Source organism: Neopelma chrysocephalum, unplaced genomic scaffold (genome assembly GCF_003984885.1).
Source record: "Neopelma chrysocephalum unplaced genomic scaffold, ASM398488v2 Primary Assembly neopelma1_135, whole genome shotgun sequence".
NCBI lineage: Eukaryota > Metazoa > Chordata > Aves > Passeriformes > Pipridae > Neopelma > Neopelma chrysocephalum.
The window spans coordinates 1980222-1995821 of NW_020897797.1; the positions used below are offsets into that span (position 1 = coordinate 1980222).

General features: G+C 42.4%; 1 protein-coding gene across 4 annotated transcripts in view; it reads left to right on the forward strand.

Moving 5' to 3' along the window:
- GLIS1 (GLIS family zinc finger 1) overlaps window positions 1–11411 on the forward strand; it is a 191462-nt gene extending 180051 nt beyond the window's left edge. For all 4 annotated transcript variants that reach the window (XM_027699014.1, XM_027699016.1, XM_027699012.1 and 1 more), the window contains 3 exons: window positions 3175–3359; window positions 8087–8254; window positions 10758–11411. In XM_027699014.1, the coding sequence (XP_027554815.1) occupies window positions 3175–3359; window positions 8087–8254; window positions 10758–10894 (490 nt within the window). In that variant the 3' untranslated portion in view covers window positions 10895–11411. The remainder of the gene's footprint in view (window positions 1–3174; window positions 3360–8086; window positions 8255–10757) is intronic.
- The last annotated feature ends 4189 nt before the right edge of the window (window positions 11412–15600 follow it).

Sequence of the window (15600 nt, forward strand, 5' to 3'; positions counted from 1 at the left end):
TATATAGCTACATATAGGCACAGATTTATATTAAAAGGCCCCCAAAGGACCTGCAAATTTACAGAATTATACAAATTACAATTAAGGAAAAATATATGGTATGTATTTATTATTACTATCCAAAGCAAAGCAAACTGTGGTTGTAGTACAGTATTAACAGGAAATGTGCAGGCTATTAGTTATTGAAACATACATGCCTGAGCTACTGCCTGGGAATTTTTAGTGTATCCAGCTGAGTTCCCGGTGTAAGCCGTTCAGTGTTTCATCTTCCACACAGAAAACATCTCCTTTTAGGCTCTTTTCTGTTGCTAATGCATTATCTGTTTAATTTCTATCAGGAATGATTCCTCCTCTCTTTTAACAGGCTGAGTATCACAGCAACCTAATTAGTAGGCAGATATTCGGTAGAGAATTGAAACCACAGCACTGGGAGCTGGACAGTTTAGCTGATGAAAAACTCCCCTCAAGCGTGCCAGAGCACATTCACACAGCACACACACAGCGCAATATTTTAGGGACCAGCTTGAGCTGCAGGGATTGTGATGAATATTTTAAGGAGACAAATCCCCATGCTGACCACTTTTTCTAATATGGGCAGATTTTCCTGCTGAGCAAAGCCCTTTCCTAGTTACAAACTGTGCCTTAACTTACAGGAAACACATTAAATTCCCTGTTTGGGAGAGAGCGAGCGGAACGTGGTGGGTTTTTGCTGTGACCTGCTGATTCTGTGAAACCCTTGCTGCAGAGGAGGCAGCCATGGTCAAGTGTTCCTCGGAGCTTTCAGGGTTTCAGCTCAGGTTCCTGCTCCTAGGATACTGCTGCCCACAGCCAGCTATGTTTGCTGAGCTCCAGCTCCAGGGCAGCCGTGCCCAGTGGGAGCAGCGAGCTGGCAGCTCCGCACTCCGCTCAGCATTCCCAGCTGGAGCAGGGCCTGCATCCCTCTGGCCTTGCAGGGGGATCTCACCTCCCTCAACCAGCACAAGCTCTGTCACAACTGTTGAGCTCAGACATAGGAAAAACAAGAATGCAGGAGAGTGAGTGGGGACAAGCGCTGCTTTAAAAATAACAATAAAAACTGTTAAATTCTTCTCCCATGGTTTAAGATTTAAGTAGCCTCTGGGAGTAGTTAAAATGGGTAGGGAAGCTGGGATTTTCAGTATGCCCACAGCTGGATACCTAAGTGTACCATTTTTGTTCGACAGGCAACATGATTGCATAGAATTTAAAACCACAATGGCTCCCCCATCCCAGCAAAGCTCTCGGAGCAGCCCGGCAGGTCTCCATGGGGTGCTGCATTTCCCAGCAGTAGCCAGGACAAGACATTTCAAGAGCAGGCAGAGGAAACCCAACACAGGCAGTTGCAGAGGACTCTCCCCAGAAGCATTTCCCTCCCCTATTCAGAGTGGTTTCTGGCTCATCCCGGCCTTGGAGTTTTTAGTACATCTTTTGTTTCTCTTTCAAATGTGTGTGTGGTCATTATCCATATAAATGTCACTATCATGAGCTCTCTTAGCTATTATCTTTCCAATGAAAACAACTGCAGTCTTTTTAATCTCCTTTCAGATAGAAGCATTTCCAGGCTTCTCGCGGCATTCCTGGCGCGTGGAGCACAATGTCTCCATGTGCGCCGTAGGAGGGGGCTGGTGACCGGGCTGTAATTCCTGATGCTCCTGTGCCGGCGCTCGGGAAGAGACCGGAGCAAAGGCTGTGTGTGGGTGCCAGCAGATCGTGTCAGCTCTGCCGGGGTGCAGCGGTTCAGCACAGACAGCAGTGCTGCAGAGCCTTTGCTCACTGGGGCTGAACTGCTGCGCTGCCGAGACCTTGGAGGAGAAGCTGCGGCCGTGCGGGAGCTGCCCTTGGCGTCCGGCGGCTGCTCAGAGATAAACTCGGCATTTCCCCCGCAGCATCTGCTGCGGCAGCCCCGGCTCCGGAGAGCGTTTGGTCTCTGCCCTGAGGAGGGCACAGGTGGCCCCTGCACCCCCCGGTCCCTTTTTGGCACTTCTGCAGCCCCAGGCCTTTACCAAAACAGAAAACAAATAAGACAATCCTTTTTAGTTGCATGTTGGCTCTTGAAATTGGACTTAACTCCTCTTTCTTTTACATATTTTTGGTCAGTGCTTATTGGGAGCGGGGGTGTCTTCCTCACAAAAAACCCTGTTTTCCAGTTCTTACGTATTTGACTCGAAAATATCCTTGCATTCACTCATTTAACAATCCTAATTTAATTCTTCACTTCAGTTTGGGGATATTCAGACTCTCCATGGTTTATATTATATGTCTTGTTTTCCTGCTTCGGGAGATAGAATTATTTCGGCATCGGATGGGCTTGGACTGGTTGATTTATTTAAGCTCCTTTTAATAGAGTGTTGCTGTGACAGCTTTTGGCAGTGTTCCTCTGCCTCTCATGTTAAATTTGATTAAGCTGTTGTCACCATTAATTCACAGTTCCCCTCTATTTACCTCTTGCACACTCCCGTGTGGTGCTTAGCCCTAAGTCAGGCACAGCCTCACTCCCTCCCCAAGGCCAGTCCCAGCTGCTCCAAGAAGCAGTTGTGTGAGATGATGGTTGATGGTGTTTGAGTGGCCTGTGCAATGGTACAGGAAGACACCAGTGAGAGATGTAATTTTGTTTTAGTTGATTATTTGTATGCCTGCAATGGTTTGTGCTCAGTAATTCTTTTTTCCAGCTTGGTGATACGTATTATAACCTGCAGACGTTGTTTTATTTCTATGCCTTGGGACCTGTAGCTGTGAAGTTTCCACAGGGTGGCTCTTGGAGAGGTGGATTTTTCCAGCATCTGAAGGTTCTGGGGCTGCTCAAAGAGATGCTTTTTCTTTTTACCTACATCTTCCACTTCCTTTTCTGGATGTGTATCTCAGTTCATGAAATTTTAAATTCAACCTGAGCTCTGTTTAAGTTGCTTACTGAGGAGTGGTGTCATTTGAGCCTGCCATTATGGCTGGTACAGGAAATCAGTGTAAAGGAACAGAATTCCTTTTCTAAGTCCCTTTTTGTCCTAGCGAATACCTGGAAGTAGCACTGCATTGTTGTCCTTTTTTTACAATATAATTTGTACCTGTAATGTGACCATTATGGAAATAATGCCATTGGAGTATTCCTTTTCCCATATTGTGATGTGATACACGAAGTTTTCCTGTATTTTCTTTTTCTAGGCTTGCTCCCAACATAATCTCTCCACTTGTCAGCCCCCTGAAAGCGTTAGTTCCACCGTCCCTCCTGCAGAAACACGGCTCTCCATCGTCCCACAGCCAGTCACCAAATGGGCAGCAGTTTTCTGGAATTCCAAATACACCTTACGCTCCGTTTCAAAACCAGTCAGTACAGCAGGGAGCTCAAGGTAACTCTTCCTCTTTGTTCTTTTTTTTTTCTTTTTTAATTTTTCTAATTCCTACCTGGGGAGAAAGGATTTATTTCACTTTTTCATGCTTGGCCAATACTGTCTTATTAAGGGACTGTCAGCATTTCAGTGGGAACTCCAGTTTTTAAACTGCATTGATGTACATACAGATCAAATTTTTCAGGCAGATTCATGGTGCAACACGTCATAATCATGAGGAAAGCTGTCACAACAGGAGATTTATTACATTTATTGAGGTTTTGCAGTAGATGGTGATGGCCGTGCCCCTCTCCTGACTGGTCATCCAGCCTGGAGAGTGACCCTGCAAGAACCAAAGGACATGGGCTGAGGCACAGCTTGGCAGTGTCCTGCTCAGTCCACTCACAGTGAAGCACGAGACATGAGACTGGACCAAGAAAGAATATTTTCCCATTTACTACTTGGAAGTTTATCATGTGTATTATTTTATATAGTAATATGCAAATGCACTCTGTACAACTGTGTAGTGCCTGTGGGATTTGAGGACAGGAATGGGAGCAGCTCAACAGCTGTCCCACTGCTTAATTTAAAACATTTTTTGTTCTGAATTACTCAGTCTTTTTAATTGGGAGCTTATATACCTATTCTGGAGTTCTGCTGAGGGAACTAATTAATGGTCCTGCAATTTTTGAGGCATAAATTAGCAAGAGATGTCATTATCACAGATTCTTCCAGTCACAGGAGCTTGCATATTTAAGAAACATGTTATACAATCCAGATGGTGAGCTGCTTAAGTGTGGTAAATACTCCCAATAAAGAAGTGTGCAGGACATCTGTCTGGCTGCAGGGATAACCGAGCAGATAAGTTTATCCAGGCAGATAAGCAGCTCTTCAGGACTTGTTTCACAGCTTTTTTGTATTGTCATTTCTATAAGGCCATTTTTGGCTGTTGAAGTATCACATGTGATCAATTTACCAAGTGAGTAAAATAGGAGGTTTTGCTTTCTCTCACGTGCCCTGGGTGGAGCTGAAGCCCAGATCCTGAACACAAAGCCATGGGCAGCTCCCAGCTGTGCTGGGGTTGGGTATCCCAGCAGTTCCCTCTGCCCCTCGTTCTCTGAGGAGTGTTTTTGCTCCTTGGTTGGACAGGCTTAGTCTGAGAAGTTAAAGTGTATTATATTTAATGATTTGTGCTGAAGGAAAAACTAACTCAACCTGATGCTCAACAGATTATTCAATTTAAAAGGATTAACTCTGTAAGGGAAAAGTGGCAGATTTATGATAGCATATAATGATATATGATTATGTTGCTATAATGAGCTAAATAACTACAAGCCACAAGAGGAAAGTTTAGCAGCTCATTACTACGGCAGAAACAAATGCATAGACAGAACGAGTTTTGAACCACTTAAATAAATTGACTTTATTCCTTAAGAAAACCACATTTCCTTTTGAATGAATTGTTGCTTTCTAAGTGTTGTGTCATGTGGTTTTGAAAAAGCAATAATTTTCCACTTTGGCCAAATGTTGAAGTATTATTATAAATTCATTATGGAAATGGTCATTCCAAAATCAGTTTTGATTAGCAGCCTTTGAAACCAATTATCTGTAACCTGTACTTAGCTGTACTCGCTCTACATCTTGGTTTTTTTCTTTTGCATCTCAGTTCATTAATAGCACATTTTTCTAATGGAATCTGTAATAATTTGGGAGTTTTGAGCTTTTGCCAAAAAAAGGAACACCATATAAGCCTAGTGTAGAACAAGGCATCTGTACAGAAGCACATAAACATTGTGGCTGTGGAGTTTTTAGGGGATGGCAAGTTTCGTCAGGCTGGCAGCAGGAATATTGATAATGAAAGAATGAGCTGACTTTATTTATATGTTCAAACCTAGATGTAGTAAGATCACATGGAAATTATTACATGCTGAAAGAATTTGGCAGGCAATGGAATCCTGCAGTTATTTATACCTGACATGATTTCTTGTCAGAAATTTTATGGAATTTGAAAAGCTGAGATTTATTTGCAAATACATGTAAATGACATGACATAACAAGATGGCATTTAATAGCCATATTCCAATTATTTGCTCATTACATCATTCCTTTTAAAGCTGCTTGAAGTTTTCTAGGCTGTGCCTTAGAGAAGCAGAGGCAGCCAGTGCACTGTGTGAAGTGGCTAAATGCAGCTTTTCTGTCACAAATTATTTCAGAGCAAAATTTTAACTAAATGTTATGTTTGGAACTCAGTTTATTCCTTTATGAACTGTTATATTTCTACATCTACTGTACATAAAACATTTAATAGTGATCCTTTAAACTGACAGGGCATTTAGTAAATTATTCACCTGAAAATTAACCTCAGAAAATTCTTGATTTAAATCAAAACTGAAGGAAAACCTGAAATCCATGTGGCAAAAAAAATATTGCTGAAACACTTACTGCCGAGTTGGTACTCCAGATTTGCTCTCCTAGAAGGAGTAGGGATGTCTGCACCAGCCCAGCCTTATTGCTTACTTTGTATTTTAACCCCCAGAGGGAGTCTTTTTTAAGAACTTATAAAAAATGCTCCCTGCTTAGTTTACTCTAATCAACCATATGTGGTTGTTAATTGAACCCTTGGCTATGGGATTTGAATCATATCTTAATTATTAGTATTTTCTGTGTGAAGCATTTCGAGAAATCTAAAGGAACCACAACTAATGGCATGAACCCAGAGGGTTAGAAGTCCCATTCATAGTGTCGTGGTTTGTTTTATCTGATCCCTGTTCCTGCTGCAACCTTCCTCATTCCATGTTTTTTTTGAGTTTGCCTCCTGCATTGATCACACCTGCTAGGCATGTTAGAGCAGGGAAGGTGCACTTCTCTGTATTTTCTTTGGGAAGCACTTAGCAGGAATTCAGTCCTGGTGAACACAGCAGTTCAATAACACTGGCATTTTCCTACACTGGGTCTCCTCATCGGATAGGACAGAGAAAATACACATCATGCCTTCCCTAGGAGTGATGTCAATAGCAGATATTCTGGGAAAAGTTCATTTTTTTCTCTAGAAATACATTTGAGTGCCCTCTGCAACCAGTTGTACCTTCTCTGAAGCTGTGTCTCTTTTTTTTTTTCACTACTCATCTTGAAAAGATGTATTTTTAGAAGGCTTACAGCAAGGAGTTTGTGTCTTGTAAACAGAGAGGTCAGGATAATTATCAAAGCCAATCAATAAAGCACTGTACCTAAACCCACATCAAAAACGGCTTTGCTCCCTCTCATAAGAGCTCTTTGGTTCTTTGAGCCAGACTCTCCAGGCAGTAAACAGAGGTGACTGTCTATTTATTCCAGGGAAGGGCATGCATCATTTAATACTCAGCTTTCCAAATTTCTGGGCCTTCTCCAACATAGCAGCAAATAGGACCAGCCTTGGTACAGTGTGTGTAGAGTCTTTATCTAATAAAGTACTAGTACTTCACCAATCACGGAAATCAACATTTCGCGTATTTTGTGGGGGATCTCACGCTCTCAAAAAATTAATCATCTAATCCTTGCAGATTCTGCTAAAGCACATATTAAACTGTGAAACTTAAATACAAATCTTTCACCACTCAGTGAGTTCATTGCATTTCTACTCAAGAATTGCCTCACTCGGCCTTATTTATTACACCTTAAGAAGCATGACCAGAGTGAACAGACCCTGAGCTTTGCCTGGTAGTTGATATGAGTGTGTCTGATGCACCTGGAATCAGGAAGAGGTTATTGAGGCAGGAGGAAAGAAGAGAATTAAATCAGGCCATGGCTGGTATGAATCTTGTGGCATGCATTGGGATCATCCTTATGGGAGCAAATAACAATTTCTTTTTAGGATATTGGCAGAACTTGTAAGTTGTAAAATTCTTGCCTCAGCAATTCATTTGTCCTTTACTATTAAATATCTTATTTTGTTGTCTAAAACTCATTCACAGCTTCTGATGGCAAAACCCAAACTGCTGGGTATTGGTAATACAACACTTCTAAAAAAAAGCAGGATATCAGAAATGTTGGGTATGTGGGGAACAGAAGTTCAAACGTGCCCCAAAAGCAGAAAGACCAAGGCAGATCTGTCTCAGCACTTTCAGAAGCAGAACAGCCTCTGGCTGAACTCAGTCTTCACCTGACATCCATCTGGAGTCAGTCTTGCACCTCTGGTTCAATTTTACCTGCAGACTGTGGCCCCTGTGTTCAGTGAAAGGGGTTTCATTTGAATCAAGAGCATCTGAGAGAGGTTTAAGGTACCCATAAAGGTATTTCAGATAACAGTACTGTCTGCAGCAGTGCAGAACACACACTGGATGGGAAAAGACTTCACTCAACTGAAAACAAAGCAGTGCTATTCATTTAAATATTGCATTATTGCATTTAAATTAACAGTAACTCGTTACAGAGACAGTTCCTTAGGATCTGAGCATCCTGGATCTGATCCAGTGGAGCACTTACTTTGCTTTGAACCAAGTGGGCTGTTGACTGTGTTCAGCTGATCTGTTGCTTGAAATGAAGCACATCCTTGAGATTTCTGCTTGATGGGGATCACAGTCCATGGCACCTTGTGGGACTGAGTCTGATGCAGCTCTTCTGTTATGACACTTTATAGAGCAGCACGATCATCTTTCCACAGTTAAAACTGAGGAACTAAACCTCCCCCAACAGTAATGGAATACTGTGACAGAAATGGAGCCAGTACCACTGCAGCAGGGTTAAAATGTGTGTGCAATATCTGCTTTCAGGTTACCAAGGCAGCTTTCACTCCATACAAAACTGTTTCCACTATGGAGACTGCTACAGAACAATGGACCAGTCTGTCACCAGTGATGTGCTCACAGGGGAATCCCATTGCTTCAACCCTCTGAGGCAGAATGGCTATCACATACTCAATGCACCTTTAGCTTCAACAGGTAATTTATTCCACCAATAAAGAATTATCCATATGATGTTTTCAGCAGGAGGGGGAAAGAAGACATTTTTATAGTCAGTGTTATTACAAAAATATGTTTGTATAAAAAAACTGAAATTCATTTGCATCTGTAAATATCCCAGAAGGAAAGCAGGGGTTTTTTTTATTTAATCCTGCTCTATTTGACTGATGGACAAAGTCTTCTTCTGATGGGTGTCATAGGCAACACACACCTTCAGGAGAGCTTGGCAAACAAGGCACTTCTCCCATTTATTGTGTGGGCTGTTCACTGCACATCTCACGTGTGCTCAGGCAGGTTTTTATAATCAGGTCAAAGTTATAATTGCTAGATTACTATAATGCTTCAATATTTTAGTATTCTTTTCTTTTTCTACTTTTAAAATTACAATTAAGAATGGTCAGAATTACTGAAATGAAACAAAACGTGAGTATTGTCATGAAACACAACCATTTGCCACAGTCTTTACTGATGTATCTCCAAGGAAGTTTTCTCCATGTCTGTACTCAAAAGGGCATCTCAGTTAAGGACGATACTGGAAACATATGTTTAAATGCTTTTTGAAATGGGGCCTGAGTCAGACCACAAAATTAGAGTTGACTTTCCTGTTTGTTTTGTATTAAAGGAGACTCTGTTCAGAGGGAGCGTGCATGCATTTGTCTGCTGCTCCATTCTGGAAAGTGTGTGATCAGTAACCAACACAAGGGAAACATTTAAGATGACGTTTCAGCTTCAACTTTGAATTCTTTAGTGTTATTCATAAGTTTGATGTTGCTGAAACACAGCTTTTTTTCATGTTAACATCAAATTTCAAGTTTAGATTGACAGCCTGCAATATTTAAAGAACAGACTAAATAAACTTTCCAAAAGAAATTGTAGCAGCAAAGAATAATACTGTGGCAAGACACCAACTTCAACAACAGTTGATTTTTCTGTCTGGGCCTAAACTATCATGAAATGTTTCTGTTTAATATTTTTGTTTTTAGAGTGGTTATTGAGGCATGCAAATACTTAAAAGGCTGAAACATAAACATATATGAAACATATAAATCTCATCTCATCTTTTAGCGTGTAAAATAGAACCATTCAGGTTTGCAAGATTCATCAAGGCTACACATTAATTTTTTTCAGGCTTTTATAGCACCATTAATATTAAATGAGATCTCATCTCGCAGGAATGCCAAATGTGACTGGCAAACAGCTGTTCCATGAATCACATTAACAGTCAATAAATTTTTATTTTCTGTTCAGGATGTTGGATAGTTTACTCTATCTGCAATCTAATAATGATTTCTGGGGTGTATGCTTATCTTGGGTTTTGTCCATCTGTGGTTGTGTATCCACCCTGTATACAGGCTCATCAAACAGAAATTAGCATAACATAAACACTCGCAAAACTTACCAAATACTGGTCACTCTGCTTGGCCGACACAGCACGGGGCAGATCAACAGGCCAAGTTCATCCTCCAGAACCTTTGGACATTCACTGTGTGCCAGATTTCTGCAGACAGCACAATCTGACTGGAGAACCAGCAGTAAATTAATACGTCATAGGAAAATGCAGAAATGTAAATAAGTAGAGAGTTGGTCTCAAATAATAAAAATGTACCTACTGGTAAAATACCCATAATTAAGCTGACAGGTCTCTGTGTATCCAGGACTGGCTGTGTAAGATGCAGGATCTGTCCCTGGCTGGTGGTGCAGTGCTGCAGTTTGACTCAGCCCTGCCCACACACACCTGCCTGCAGAGGTGTGGGCAGGTGAGAAAGATGGGAAAGGATAGGAGACAAACCTGCTCCTTCCCACAGGGATGTGCAGCTCAGGAGGTTTGCACAGGAGGTTTCCCACAGCTGTGAATGTTTGGCATTATAAAAGGAGGAGGACAGAGAAATTCTCCCCCTCCTCAGTGTCTTTCTGGTAGCCTGGCAAGCAGCAGCCAGCCCAGCCCTGGGAGGAGCCAGTGGGCTTTGGTGGGCTGAGGGGCTCAGTTCCTTCCACTCCTTCTGTGAGCCAGACCTGCCCCAGCCACTCTTCCTCAGACCTGGACTATGTAGGGAGCCACTAAATGTAGGATCCGGATTTCTTCTGGGTCTTAAAAGCAGCTGGGAGACACATGGAGCATTTTTCCCAAGTGCTATTAAAAAAGGAAAAACACAAAACAAGAGGAGTGCATCACTTTGGGTGCACACTCTGTAGGATCTTTGCCCACTCATTGTTTTGACACCCTATTCACATGATGACTGTGCAGTCCCAAGGGAGCCACACTGATACTTGCCCTTCAGTGGCAAGTGCCTGGCTCTGCACAGGATGGGCACTGTGAACACAAATGCCCCTGGAGATCAGTCCGTGTGTGCATCTCCTGGGTGAGGCTTTAATGGTAAACCCCAGTCTTGTCATTAATGCTGTGCTGTCCTGTGTGATCCCAGGCCTTCCTCACGTGTACTGTGGCACTAACTCGTGTCCATCCCCCTTGTCCCGCTTCCAGGCTATGACACAATCCCTGAAGCACAGTGTGTGTCCGAAGACATGGTCTCCAGCGGAACGGATGAAAATGGGTTCTTCCAAAACAGCGCCTTTGATCACTGCTTGAATCACATTCCTTCCATCTACACAGATACCTAAAGCAGTGCTGGCCTTGTTTCCTTTATTATACCTATAACTGTGTATGTAATAACAAAGGGTTTGTTCAAGTACTTTTATTTAGTCTGTATCCTTGTATGTGCTCATTTAAATGAACACCTCACATTTACCAAACCATTTTATACATGAATAGTCTGTATAAGATAATATTGGAACCTGTTCCTTTGCTGTGGCACTTTGAAATTCATGCTTTAAGGGAATGAGGAGCATTTTAAGCAGCTTGTTTTGTAAGTTCTCTCAGTAAAGTGTAAATGTAAATTATATAATAAACTTGTAAAGAAGAGCTTTTTCATCTTGGAAAGTATGTTTCCATTTGAGAATGTTGTTCCCTTTAATCAGTTTTCATTTAACTTGTTGGTCAGTTCTTCTCTTTTTTTCTTTTTTTTTTTTACTAAAAGGATTTTTTTAATCACAGACCTCATGTATATAAAGATCTACATTTGCTCAGCTGGTTTTGTATTTTCAGTTTTACAAGAAAGCATTAAAAACTGGAAACAAGTGTACTGTCGTTCCTTAACACAGTCTGTCTCCCTCATAAATCCTGATATTACATTATTTAAATACCTGAGAGTGATTTTAACAAAGCAGTGACATTTCAGTCACTGTGACATTAAAGCAGCCCGAGTGAACATGATGAAAACCAAGGGCTTTCAGCAGAACAGGCGTCACCTGCAGTAGTTTGGCTCCCTGTCACTGTGGCTGCATTTCCCAGCCTAGTGGTGATTCCTGGGATTCCGGGCATCTTCCGGGTGCTCCCAAGGTGTGACGAGCAGGCACGTTAGACCTGAGCTTCTGGAAGCGTCCCATGGGGGTCTGTGAGAACAGTAAGGAAAAACTAACTAAAAAAAGTAAAAAATTGTTCCCATTTCCAAACCCCTGCAAGTTGGGCCTAATAAGGGATGTCCAGGCTGAGCATCAATCCGTGCCTGTTCATTTACAGCTCATTTACCCAGGCTGCCACAGGGCACCACTGAAAAGCCAAACTGGGTTGAAACCAGTTGGTGAACGAGGGTGGGAGTTCCCTTTTTTCATCTCTTCTCCCCCCAGAAATAGGAAACAGGTCGGGTCCAACATGACACCTGTGTCCCAGTCCCAGAACCCTGCAGCACAGGATCTGCTCCTGCAGGACCATCCCCATCCCCAGTGCCACTGTGCCGCTCCTGCAGCCTCTGCAAACGTGGGAAAAACCCTGAATGCTGTTCCACCACAGCAGCCCTGCACTGAGGCTGATCCAGGCTGACCACAAAGCCAACATGGATGCACTTGTTTCTCCAGGGCCTGGTTGCACCTTGTCAGTGCACGTGAAGGGGCCTTTGTATCCAATTTAGCTTTCTGTCCTCAAGAAATTTGAATGAAACTCAGACATCCAGGAAGTTTTACAGTTAGTCACTGCAGAACAAGGTTCATGGGGTTATGTGACCCCCCCTCTTCCATACAGGGTTCCTCAAGATCTCTGGCTCCCAAGGACACCCAGGCCCAGCTGCAAACCCGTTAATTGTGGCTGCCTGGCCTGGCCCCAGCAGCCCCTGGCAGCACTGACTCATCACTCCTCTCCCAGAATTAAAATCCATAAAGGCTCCAAATTGTGCCTTAAGCCTACACACGTGGCTTTGCTTCTGATCACTGCCACATTTGGCTTCCTGTCCTGTTGTTTGTTTATTCTGATGCATCAGAGTTTGGGGTTTTTTCGGTCTCAAACATAAGTGGGCAGAACTCATTCCTAGAACATTAAACAAGGAGGCAGGTAGCTTAACAACTGCCAAGCAGGAAAAACTCCAGAGCTTTTGAAGGAAGACTTAGAAAAAACATATCCAAAGCCCAACAACGCTGTAATGTCTGAGACAAAAATCAAAATAATTCTTCTGCTTCAGTTAGTTGGAAACACAAAAAGGAAATCGTGTCTTAAAAACAAGATTAATTCAATTTCCTAAAAATTAAATAAATTCTAAAAATGACTTTTTTTTTTTAAATATAAACCAACCAAACCTAAACATATTTGATCAATTACAAAAATATTTATGTCACAACAACCAGGCTGTTCAAAACCACACAATGATTCACAAAGGTTTGGGAAACTTAAAGCGTAGCAGCTGGAGTGATGATTTAATTCCACATTCTGTGTGAATCAGGTTTTCTGTAAATTAAAAAGATAGATTCAGAGAAATGCAAAGGCACTCATTTGAGTCTGTATGGTTTGGAAAGTTATCCATAATAAAACCATTAAAATACACAATAGCCCAAGTTAATGGTTACTCCTGTGCTGTGTACTTCATTATTGCCTTTTACTACATGTAAGTAGGGAAGTATCTCATGTAAGCTTTTCCTAAAGACACAAAGAAACCTTTCAATGGAATTTATTGCTTGGCAAGTTTCTCGTTGTGGTGCTGTAAAAACCCCAACAACTAATACTTATAATAACTGGGGTAAGGCTTTATATATAATGTAGAAAATTATTACCCTGTGGAATTAAAATGGAACTGCTGGTTCCAGTTGACTGTCAGATACTTTTTCAATCTAAGCAACAGAATTCAACTAATAAATTACAACACTACTTTATAAATAGCTACAAATCATTTCCCCACTGACTGAAAACTCCATTTACCCCGTGTATGTACTCTGTGTGCACGCAGGACGCTTTAGGGATGACTGAAATAAGATGACCTTCAGTGGCTGATCAAGCTGGGAGAGAGAAAATGAATTTGAAGCTGACACTGAAGCACTAAGGCCGTTCTTTGGGCTCTCCACCAGCCGGGCAGCGAGCCAAACATTCAGCAGGACTTCGGAGCTTTTAATGTGATCAAGCTCGAGCTTTTCATTTAATGGAAAACCAAAATGTTTGTTGTGTTCCTGTTCAGTGCTGCAGCACCTCAGAAGCTACAGAAGTGACCATCAGAGGTGCCTTTGCAGGTGAGCTGAGATGTGCACACAGTCACAGAATCGTTTAGGCTGGGAAAGACCGCCAAGACCATCGAGTCCAGCACGTGGACAACACTGTTTTAATGACTTCATTCCGATGTGGCACCACGGCCCAGGAATGTGCACACCCAGAGGCTCAGGTGTGCTGCAGGAATGGCTGCAGCCTGTGGCAGGGATGGGATGTGCTCCCACGGAAGGAATACAGGCGGTGAGCACGTTCTCAAATTGTACTTTCTACTTATGTACACACCAAACACAGGAACAGCTGCTGCTTGTGGAAAGGCTTCCCTGCTCCTGAGATTGTCCTTTCAACTGGATACATTTTCTAAATGGTAAAGTCCAAAAAACCAAATTCCAGATCACATCAAGAGCACCGGTTGGATACTGCAATAGCTGTTACGCAAGCAGTGCAAAAAAACCCAGTGCTTAAAACAACCACCAAGTATGTGAAAATAAACAGTGACTGTAAATTGAATTTAAATTGCATAAGAGTCAAATATTTCAATGGGGTTTGTTATGATCTTATTAAAAGGTACACGATTTTAGTTCAGCTCTCCTGTAATGTATTTGTATTAAATTAGATCAGTGCAACAGAAGATGAAAAAATAGCCAGCCTGTATCATTTAATTCACTGACAGCACAAAGCCATTGGAATATTCCCTCCTGAGATAAGCCCTTCTGAGATCTGCAGAGTTACACTAAAAACTCCTCTCTGCTTAAATTTCAAAGCAAACTGCAAAATCCTAAAGTGATTTGGAAGTCCACGGCCCAGAGTCAGCAGAAGAGCTGTAGCCATCTAGACTGTCAAAGCCTTGATAGGCCATGGTTCTGTCAGCCTCTCAGAGCTGCAAAACCAGTCAAGCCATGACAGACATTTTTCTTTAAACCATCTCAACTATAGAAAGTCCCAATCTAGCCACAGCCCTTACAAAGATTGAGCTTTCTACTGGATTCCTACTGAGATGAAATTTGCCCATTCCTTTGGCAAAAAAGATTTTTGTAGTGGTGGTAAAGCCAGAAGAAAATAAAATAATTCTTCTGTGCAAACACAGATTTTCTGGCCAGAGCCAGTAACTCTCATTCAAAACCAAGTGACTCAATTTTAAAAGTGCATTTCTGGACCTGTGTTATATAGAAGTTCTCTTCAATTAATCAAAAACACCAAGAAAAGTATGGTGTTAGTTTTCAAAACTTTAGCAAGTTTAGGCCCTTTTGATTCTTCCAAAGAGTTTCACCCTCCTTTCTCAGAGGCTGTGACTCTGAACCCCCAGAGTGAGCCCCTGTGGCAGGCACTAGGCTAGAATGAGCTGCTGGATGATACAGAGACATGGGAGGGCACATGGAGACACTGGCCAGGGACTGGGCTAGGAAGGGAGTGCATTAAGTGGTTTATTGTAGGATTAGACCCGTTTTTCCATGCTTTAAGGTTTCCTTCATTCCAGAAGGAAATCCCCCCATCCCCGGGGCAATGGCAACAAGAGAGTCCCAGAGCAGCTCTTCTCCTCCCAGCATCTGAGCTCAGTGTGTTCAGACAGCAGATTCAGGGTCTTCCTCTTCAATAACTAAGGAAAGGCTTCCTTTCCCCCTATTCCAGGTGTCCATGAGTTGTCAGCTTCCTCTCTGGCGCTGGGAAGGGAAAGATGCCTCCGAAGGAGGAGGCACAGCATGTCCCAGGATGAAATTGAGGAGCCACAAATGGACATCAAAATTCAGACAACGTAAATCCCTCCCAGCACATCTCCTGGGACAAGGAAGGCTGAGCCTGTGCTGTG